The sequence below is a fragment of the Equus quagga genome, chromosome 3 (genome assembly GCF_021613505.1).
Source record: "Equus quagga isolate Etosha38 chromosome 3, UCLA_HA_Equagga_1.0, whole genome shotgun sequence".
NCBI classification, from domain to species: domain Eukaryota; kingdom Metazoa; phylum Chordata; class Mammalia; order Perissodactyla; family Equidae; genus Equus; species Equus quagga.
This window is the reverse complement of record NC_060269.1, coordinates 100215746-100226418: the sequence shown is the minus strand read 5'-3', so window position 1 is coordinate 100226418 and position 10673 is coordinate 100215746. Positions and strand designations below refer to the sequence as shown.

The 10673-nt window shown below is 42.7% G+C and overlaps 1 protein-coding gene across 1 annotated transcript in view; it reads left to right on the top strand.

The window, feature by feature from the left end:
• Nucleotides 1-1946: 1946 nt before the first annotated feature.
• MOB1B (MOB kinase activator 1B) overlaps nt 1947-10673 on the top strand; it is a 61450-nt gene continuing 52723 nt past the window's right edge. The window contains exon 1 of the mRNA XM_046656640.1: nt 1947-2268. Coding sequence (XP_046512596.1) covers nt 2255-2268 — 14 coding nt within the window. The 5' untranslated portion in view covers nt 1947-2254. The remainder of the gene's footprint in view (nt 2269-10673) is intronic.

The window sequence follows — 10673 nt, the reverse complement described above, 5'->3', positions numbered from 1 at the left end:
TCTACTCTATTCTATTCACGTTATAATTCCAATTCTTTGAAAAATTGGTAGATAGAATACAAATTTTAATAATCTTGCTTCACAAACAAAGACTTATAAACAAAATAAGATTTTGATCAGGAGAGTAACTTCTTGAAATGGAGATTTTAGGAAGACAGTGGTATGAAACATGGATTGGTGAAGGAGAAATTGGAATCAGAAATGTCTATTTAAATATACTCTCTCTTTGATTCTAAATTTTCCAACGTTTTTGAAGTGCTGGATAATTTTAAGTGACAGCCGTTGTTTGATTTAAATGTCTAACCTCTGGAATCACATTCTGTATTATTAACACAATACTTCTCTCATTTTTAGGATCAATATATTTAAGTTTTATCAGCCATTAATTTCAGGCAACTCACCTTAGTGGTATGCTAAAGAAGAACCTGGCAAGTACTTTTTCAGATTCTCTCCTTTGCCAGTCATTGTCCTAATTCATGGTCATAGGATTCATCTAAATTGTGTTAGACCAAAAACAAGGCTACATAAACTAGCCTGCTAAGTCAGGGAGCAGATGGGAACTGTCAGTCATTTGAAGGATGCCATGGCAAGACAGAATTTTAGAACTGCAAGATATCTTAGAGATCATGTAATAATCCAAGGCCCTCATTTTAAAGGAAGTGGAACTGTTGTTCTAAAAGATTAACTGATTTACTCTTCCCAAACATGATTTCCTAATCTGGTAAATCAAATCTTACTTTCAGAAGACCTTGAAGGAATTATGTAGTAAATTAGTATCATATCAAGATCTGGAACACAGGACTTTTATGTCATAAATCCATTAGTTTCATTATATTAAGATAAACCTTGCTTTTTCCTCCTTTCCTGCATCTTTTGAGCCTTTAAATCTTCTCAAGTTATTTCAGCGACCTCCGCTGTTCCTGAGACAGCATCAAGATTCCAATATTTTCTTCTCTTTTTAAAAATGGTTTGATTTACCATGTCAAACTGACAGTGCATAAAGTCAATGGAATACATTTCATATTGGCACCTCCTTCAAGTCTATTACCCCAAGGTGGGTTAATAGCTGCGCATAATTTTAGTTCAGATTCTTTTAAAAGTACTTGTGGATTTGATGGGTGTTTTGAGTAAAGAAGATTGACATCTCTTTTGTAAAATAAAGGGGTACCCAAATTGATGATGCTGTGGCAGGCTGGTCATCAGCGGCAACGCTTAAATTAAGCATTTATGGCGCCCAAGTCCATTAAAACCATTGGGCACTCTGATTCACAAAGCATTCTAGAAGCTAGATAGGATTCAGTCTCCCTTATCGAGGGACTTGCATTTCACATAAAGGGCCCAAGGCAAGGCTTTATAATCTATTTAAGAATGCTCCACATTCATTCAATATGTCACCACAGCAGTTTTCCCAGCTGCTGACAGCCTAGCTTGCCTGTTCAGACAGTGATGGACCCTGATCATCTCTTAGTTCAGGGTTTTAAAATATGTGCATAAAACGACAAGGACGTTAAAAACACATTTAGACTCTTTCTTTTCTGGCGGAACCACACCCAAACCATTCCAACCAGATGAAACTCCCTGCTGTTTTCATATACTAGCAGACGGACTCCATAACCTTTCATCATCCTTTGCCGGGCACTCGCAGTGGGCAGAACTCTGGTGGCAAGTCCATCCCTCACTGCAGAACTCTGGCATTCCGGAGTTGAAGCCCACTTCCTTCCTGACCGCTGAAACCCAGTTAAGCATCTCGGAGCGCTGTGTCACGACCCCCAGCCGAGTGGACAGGCTCCGACTGGCCCGGCGTCCCCAACGCATCCGCGGGGCGTGGTCCGGAGGTGTAAAGTTGTCCAGAACTAAAGGCACCCTGGGCGGCAGCCGGAGGGGCGGGGTGGGCGCGCGCCGCTCTCGCGAGAGCTCGAGGGTGGGGGCGGCGGGGGGCTGGGGGTGAGGAGGGGGTGGGGGAGCTCCGCTGCGGCCGCGGCGGCCGTTCTCCCGGGAGCGAGCGAACGGCCCTTTCCCCGCCTCCCTTTCCTTCCCCTCCCATTGACTGATTCAAGCCGAGCGCTTCCCACTTCCGCCCCCTCTGCCTGCCACTGGAACTAGCAAAGCCCAGCAAGTTGCGGCCGCCGACCAGCCGGCGCTCCCCTCCTCCTCTCCTCCTCTTCCTCTCTCCTGTCCTTTTCCCTGGCCGCCGCAGCCGCCGCCGCCCCCGAGGCCTCGTGACGCCGAGCCCGCAGCCCACGCCGCGGCCGACATGAGCTTCTTATTGTGAGTACCCAGGCCCCGCGCGCCGGCTTTGTTCAAGCGACCTGGGCCGCGGCCCCCGCCCGCCGTGGCCCGCGCTGCCCCGGCCGGGCCTTCCCTCCGAGCCGGTCTCCGGGAACCGGCCCCGAGCGCTCGCGCCGCCCGCCGCCTCCCAGGCCCGCTTCGAGCACGCGTGGAATCCTCCAGCTCCCAAGGAGGCTCCTTCCCCCGGCCCCAAGTCTGGACACACCCGCGTCTGCGTCCGCAGTTCTCCATCACCCCAGCCTTTCCCTTCGCTCTTCTCTGGGGTTTGCTGGTTTGCACGCTCTACATAGATGCCGCCCACTCTCCCGCCAGACCCGTGTCCGACGCGTGCCCGGCCGCCGGTCTCGCCTGCCCAGTGCTTTTTTCTGGGTCCCAAACACAGAAGATAGAGCGTCGTACTTTCCCCCGTCACCCCGGGACCCTTTTAACTTCCTCCTTAGGTTTTAGGAGTGGGAAGTTGGGGTGACAAGTCCTGTGGATGTAACACACTTAACTAGGCTGCTTGCGGGTCAGGATCCCCCGGTGACAGCCAGGGTCTTGGGGTGTGGAGCAGCTCCTTGCTTCCCCGAGACGTCCTTCCTCCCAGCGTGCTCCCCTGAAGAGTAAAGGCTTTATCTTTTTAGACTGCCGCCAAATAGAGTCAGGGTAGTGTGCCCTGGGCTGATTAGGTCCACTGGGAGTTGTTTTGCAAATCATTTGTAAATGCCAACTTAACGTCACATTTAGTGCTGGTCATTATTTCACTTATCGTTTATTGCAGACGAGTTTGGGGGGAAGGTCAGAAAGTGGGATGGCTAGATGGGGGTATGGAGAGAGCAGACAAGCCTCAGGTTCTCTGAAAACAGGACCTGACACCCCGGGGAATTCCTCCTTTGAAGGCTTCGTTGTGATTCACCTATGTTTAATCTGTGGTTAGCAAGCCAATAAAAACTCGAAGATTGAAATTCACCCGATACACTCCTTTACTGCTGTGAAGAAAATAGCATTTAAAGATTATTTTCTGTTCCGATTCTCTTCTTTTCCCACCTCCTATAATTTTTAGTTATCAGGTTGGCACCCGACTGCTGAGAATTTAATTAACCCTTATTTTCACTTGTTCATATATGGAATATTAATCCTTTTTAGGATGTTTAAGCAAAACTGAATGGTCGCCGAAGGCTAACTGGCAGGCAGACTTGCTAATATTTCTAATTTGTACAGGGGACCTGGCTTGTGTCAATCTGCTTAACACGTTGGAGCTTGTGAAACCTCTTTCTTAGGCTCATCCCACAGGTTGAGTCTGAGTTTGTCAGATAGGTGGTGCGAGATGAGAGGACTGGATGACTTCGGGAAATGTCTTTGTTTCCCATTTTAGTTTGAATCAACATATCCTTGCATCTCAGCTTGAATCTTCTCATCTTGAGTGTATTTTACATTGCTGATGTTTGAGTTCTTGAAGAATTTAAAAGCTGTCTTTGAAATAGCAATGTAGATGATGTTTATGACTGATGCTGATGGGCTTGTCTCTTGAAACATAGTTGAATTGGTTGAAGCAGGAAAGAACCATATTTGGATGAAATTAGGAGGTGGAGAAGGTTTTGGTGGTATTTTTGAAAACAAATACAATAGTATCCTGTTTTTACGTGGCTGCATATTTAATAGTTGTAGAAATGCAGTGGATAAGTTCTTATTAGCGTATTACGAAGCGTATTAGCTACATAAGAAAAATCTTGCCATAACTAATGTGTGTAGCACGTTAGAGGGTATATACTATTTGGAGCACAATGTTCCAGTTAGATCACATAACAGTTAATATAGTCTCAAAATATTTAGCCCATGTGCTTGACAATCCAAAAAAGGGAGTCCAGCATTCTTGGTTTTGGTTTTTGCCCACCAGTAGTTTAAAATCTGAAGTGAAGACCTTATAGGTAGAAATAATTATTATCAGAAGTGAAAGAACAAAGTTTTGGTTATTTCATCAGTTTGTTATTTGGTGTATTTGACTCTGGTGTATTTGGACTATTTGGTTACTAATTTGGTTATTTGAGTATTATTTCTGTACCAACAGGTGGAGCAGAGAAAATAAGAGTTGCAGTTTAGGAGTTGATTACAACTATTTTCCTCCACTTCTTGGAGGTTTACTTGTAAGGCTACTGTAAGTGGACAGAGTTGAGGAAATAAGGGCAATGTGAGATAGGGATATAAAGCTGATGACTCATAACTCTTGAGGGCTTTAAGATAGAAGGAAAGCATTATTGATTTAAAAAACTATTCATTGTGCTAGGCACTGATGTAAGCATTGAGTATAATTTATGAACAAAACAGACAAAAATTCCTGCATTAGTGGAGCTTATGTTGTGTTAACTGAGAATAAACGCTGAACATGAGTAAATTATATATTATGGCAGGAGGTTGTAAGTGCCATGGAACCAAGTAGAGCAGGATAAAGAGATTTTTGGATAGGGAAGTGGGGTAGATTAGGTAATCCCCAGAGGGTGCCCTGATAGTCTGGAGCAGTGATACCTCTGTGTAGCTTTTGTACAAATGCTCAGAATAAATTTGCACTGCGTGTGTGGATCTGACTGGGAGTAAGCTTTGGTTGTGCTGCAGACTGGCCTCTGTATATCTTCAGTTTAAGCTGAGCTCCCAGATGGTGCATACGGAAACTTCTCAGGAACCTAATTTAACTTTGTAGACTCAAATCTTTAAACACATCCTCAGCACCTGCTGTGTGCTAGGCATTGTGCAAGATGTGGGATGCCAGAGATGATAGACAGTTTATAAATAGTCATCTGTAATAGACGCAATACAATCATGGGAGTCTAAAGAATATGGAGCAGCTTGTTCTCTTTGGGCTGGAGGAAGGTTTCATAAAAGAATTGAAGGCTATTTAATAAAAGATGTAACAAGAGTACTCTAAAAGGGTCAGAGAAAACATGGAGGATGAAATTGCCTGTGAATTGTCCGTTTTCAGGTTTGTCAAAGAAATTGTAGAATTTTGGAGCTAGATGGATCTATTGGTAACATAGCTTACTCGCCTCTTTTTGTTAAAGTGGCAGAATCACTAGCTTTAGGTTACTGGCCTAGCTGTTGGCGTGGGTAGAATTGGAACACAGGTCTCTTAATTTAGGATTTTTCCTCTCTTGACTTTCTTTTTTTCATAAGGAAGATTGCCCCTGAGCTAACATCTGCTGCCAATCTTTCCTGTTTTTGTTTGAGGAAGATTGTTGCTGAGCCAGTGTGTGTGCCAGTTTTCCTCTATTTTATATGTGGGACGCCGCCATAGTGTGGCTTAATGAGCGGTGTGTAGGTCCCTGCCTAGGATCTGAAGCCATGAACTCCTGGCTGCCGAAGCAGAGTGGGTGAACTTAATCACTATGCCACCAGACCAGCCCCTCTCTTGACATTTTATGCATATAAAATTCAGGGAAATTTAGGATCAGAGTGAGTTCTTAATCACTCTAAAAGTGTATTGAGTGTTCTCTCTGTTTCTAGCATTTTTAAATTGCAAGTCTCTTCTGACTGATGGAATTCTACAGAAGGCTTTGACTTGGAAAAGACTAATGTGTAATTTCCTAATATAAGGCTAATTGGTTGGAACAAAGTTAAAACAAATGTAGTTAACTTTAAAATGGAAGTCTCGGGGTTGGCCCGGTGGCACAGTGGTTAAGTGCGCACGTTCCACTTCACCGGCCCAGGGTTTGCTGGTTTGGATCCCAGTTGCAGACATCGCACTGCTTGGCAAGCCATGCTGGTGTAGGCATCCCACATATGAAGTAGAGGAGGATGGGCATGGATGTTAGCCCAGGGCTAGTCTTCCTCAGCCAAAAGAGGAGGATTGGCAGCAGATGTTAGCTCAGGGCTAATCTTCCTCAAAAAAAAAAAAGCTTTAAAAAAAAATAAAATGGAAGTCCATAGGAAAGGTGGTTTAAGGAAGTGAATGACTATAATCAGATCTATTTCTGTAGAGGAAGAATCAAAGAAGTTGGGAAAGGAAGGAACAAAGGAAGGAAATATTTATTGAGCATTATGCTAGATACCTTCCAATTGTCTTCTCAAAAGAATAACAATTTAGGAAAGGAGACCCAGGGTTTTAGCTGTGTTTATACGTATCTGTCTCTCTCTCCTACCTCTCCTTCCTCTCACCTACCCCCATCCCAGCATCTTTGTATTCAGACAAATGATTTAACTGATTTTAGTGCTTCAGCATCCTCACCTGTAAAAGAAGTTAATGATAATAATAATAAAAATAAAAAGAGGGCTGGCCCTGTGGCCAAGTTGTTAACTTCTTGTGGTCCGCTTTGGTGGCCCAGGGTTTCACCAGTTTGGATCCTTGCTGCAGACCCAGCACTGCTCATCAAGTCACGCTGAGGTGGTATCCCACATAGCAGAGCCAGAAGGACCTACAACTAGAATATACAACTATGCACTGGGGGGCTTTGGGGAGAAGAAGAAGAAAAAAAGAAGATTGGCAACAGATGTTAGCTCAGGTGCCAATCTTTAAAAAATAAAAAAAAGTGATACTAAAAATAGCTTGCTGAGGGGCTAGCCCAGTGGTGGCGTCCTGGTTAAGTTCATGTGCTCTGCTTTAGCAGCCCAGGGTTCATAAGTTCAGATGCCAGGAGAGGACTGAGCACCACTTGTTAAGCCATGCTGTGGTGGCATCTCACATAAAATAGAGGAAGGAAGATTGGCACAGATATTGGCTCAGCAACAATCTTCCTCACCAAAAAAAAAAAAAGCTTGCTAAGTGGTTATGATGTGCCAGGCACTAACTGCTTTAATTAATTAAATAATTAACTCAGTTCAGTAACTAGCAGGAGCCCTATTTTACAGGTAAAGAAACTGGCAAAAAGAGGTTAAATAATTTGCTTGAAATCATGTAGCCAGTCAGCGGTGTAGCTAGGGTTTGAATCCTGGCAGTCTAGATTCAGAAATCCTGGCTCATATTGCCTTATCTGTAATTAGTAAAATTACGTTAAAATGTGGTATTCAGATAGGCCTTGTTTTTAAGAGGTCTTGTGTTATCAGGTGTTAATATCTCATACTGCTGCGACTTTTTTCTAAGGGTCACCAACAATATAATGGTAGAAGAGAAAATAGAAATCTCTGAATAATACTTTAATATTATTTTTGACTTCCATTTTTGGTGTAAAAAAAATGCACATGGGGAAATCACAAAATATAAGAAAATAAAAATCACTCATCATACCTTCAGAGAGAACTGTTATTTATATTTTGTGAGATAACTTCCTAATCTTTTCTGTCTCATTTTTGTTTGTATATATTTAAAAATATACAACTGGATCTCTACGTAGATCAAGTTTTTCACTTGTGAATTTTTTGTGTCAATTAATATAATTCTGCAACATCATTTCGAATGGCTTTTGACCAAATAATTACCTTAACAGTTTTGTTATATGACAACCTGATTTAAAGTTATGCTTTTCTAGGGGCGAGGGCTTGAAAGTAAATATGGTCGTCTTTTCAGAACTGTAGTTTGGAGAATTGCAGATGCTCGGTGGTCTTAGTTTACTTGCCCATCTGATAGAGGGTTGCTTTTATTTTACATTATTCAGTGCAAAATAATTACCATGTGCTTACTTTACCATTATTGGCTTTTTCCTCCTCAACGTAGTTGCAGAGTTTTTGTACCTTTGTAGTTTCTGATACGTGAAAGCACAGATAGTACTACTACTCTTCAGTTGTGAATTTGATTAGGAGGTACTGAGGCAAAGTAGCTATGTATTACTTCTTGGAAACTGTGAAAAAATGTACCTGTTAGGAATGTTAAATTAACTCCTATAGAAAACTTTTTTTAACTCTCCTTTTCTTTCCACACTTCCATTTTTTAAATCGAGATAGAATTGACATATAACGTTATATTAGTTTTGAGTGTACAACTTCAGTTTTTGTTTTGTGTCAGCTAACTTAAGACCATTTTTTACATCTTGTTTAATTAAATTGTAAGTGTAGCTATGAAACCTGTTCATTTGCAGAAGTGATTTTTAAATTTTATTTTGGTGGCTGACCCCATGGCTGAGTGGTTAAGTGTGCATGCTCCACTTTGGTGGCCCAGGGTTTTGCTGGTTTGATCCTGGGCGCAGACCTAGTACTGCTCATCAGGCCATGCTGAGGCAGCGTCCTACATAGCAGAACCCAAAGGGCCTACAGCTAGAGTATACAACTATGTACCGGGGGGCTTTGGGGAGAAGAAGAAAGAAAAAAAACAGATGATGGCAACAGATGTTAGCTGAGGTGCCAATCTTTAAAAAAAAAATTTATTTTGAAACATGTTCAAATTTTTAGAAAAGTTGTAAAGACTAGCACAAAGAACTCTTACATATTCCTTATCCAGAGACCCCATTTAGGTTTTTTTTGAGGAAGATTAGCCCTGAGCTAACTGCTGCCAATCCTCTTTTTTCCCGAGCAAGACTGGCCCTGATTTAACATCCGCGCCCATCTTCCTCCACTTTATACGTGGGACGCCTACCACAGCATGGCGTGCCAAGCGGTGCCATGTCTGCACCCGGGATCCGACCGGTGATCCCCTGGCCACCGAAGTGGAACATGCATGCTTAACTGCTGCGGCAGTGGGCCGACCCAAGAGACCCCATTTAGTTTCATCAGTGGCTCCAGTAATGTCATCCTTAACAGAAGGATCCAGACATGAGTCATGTATTAACACCCAGTTTTGTGTTCGAAGCCTTCTTCAAACTGAAATGTTTCCTCAGTTTTTCCATGACTTTCAGGACCTTTACATTTTTGAGGATTACAGGCTTGTCATTTTGTAGATATCCCTCAGTTTGAGTTTGTCTGATGTTTCCTTCTGGTTAGGCCTGGTTCTGCATTTGGGGCGGAAATATCACGGAAGTGATGCACGTTTTTCTTATAGTACCTTATCAGGTGCACATATGTATGTTTGCCCATTATTGGAGGTGATCCTTTGATTATAAAGTGTCTACAAAGATTCTCCAGTATAAAGTTATTATATCTTTTTTTTCTCTTTGTAATTAATATTTTGTGGGGAGGTATTTTGAGACCATGGAACTATCCCGTTCTGCATTCTATTTTTACCCACTAGTTTTAGTGTCCATTGATATCTTTTGTCTAAATTACTACTGTGATTGTTGCCAATGTTCTAATTCTTTCATTGCTTTTACATTTATTGTTTGACATTTTTACTGTAAGGAGGAACTTACTCTTCCTATTTATTTGTTTATTTTTTTATATCAGTTTGGGCACATGGATTCCTACTTTGTTTAATGAGTTGTCTGTAACTACTGTTATTTATTTTGGTGCTCAGATTGTCTCAGTTTTGGCTGGTGGGAGCCCTGTTCAGGCTGGCTTCTGTGTCCCTTGACTTGTTCCTGCCTTTCTCTGAGCACTCCTTTAATTTCTGGCACAACCAGATGTTCCAGGTTTGTCTTACGCTTTCTCTGCCCCAGCCCTGGAACTGACCATTTCTCTTAGGGCGTTGGTTCTGTTCAGTAGAGAATAGTATTTGGAAACCAGGATCTAGGTGATAGGTGTGCTGTTTACTACAGATGTGTTGCTGCTCCCAGGCCCTCTCATTGGACAGTGCTAGGAAACACATGCCCGCACATATTTACATCCATGCATTTTTCTGTATCTATCTATATATATTGAATGAGTTCATACCCCTACCTGCAATTCCAAGCCAGTAGCACTGGGTTCGTTCTAGCCTTTTCCCTTTACGTATTTTTCACTTCCTTCTTTGTCATTGAGAAACCTGGCTCCCATTATCCTCAGTATACTTATTTGCTCAGCCTCCTGTATATAGCCATTCTCCTAACCCTACCTGGCCACGCTGCTTGTGGCTCGCACCCACGCTATCATCTAGTCACTTTTACTGCTCTCCTGAGCATGTGTGGGCCCCTGCTTCAGCCGTATTAAGGAGGAAAGCAGACTGAGGCCCCTCTTTTTTTTTTTTTTTTAAAGATTTTATTTTTTTCCTTTTTCTCCCCAAAGCCCCCCAGTACATAGTTGTATATTCTTTGTTGTGGGTCCTTCTAGTTGTGGCATGTGGGACGCTGCCTCAGCGTGGTTTGATGAGCAGTGCCATGTCCGCGCCCAGGATTCGAACCAACGAAACACTGGGGCGCCTGCAGCGGAGCGTGCGAACTTAACCACTCGGCCACGGGGCCAGCCCCAGACTGAGGCCCCTCTTGTATGGTGTGAGTGTGCCGGTAATCTAATTTTTTTCCTGTGAATCCTGCATTTAGGACCTCAGACTGGTGGGAGGATTAGATACTGAATGTGAAAGCCTTAGTGCAATAAATTGTAGTTACGTGCAGCAGTGACATCTAGTTCATTATCAAGGTCTCGACAATGTGATGATTGCTAGTAGCTGTTATTATTTTTTATAAACATATTTATCATTT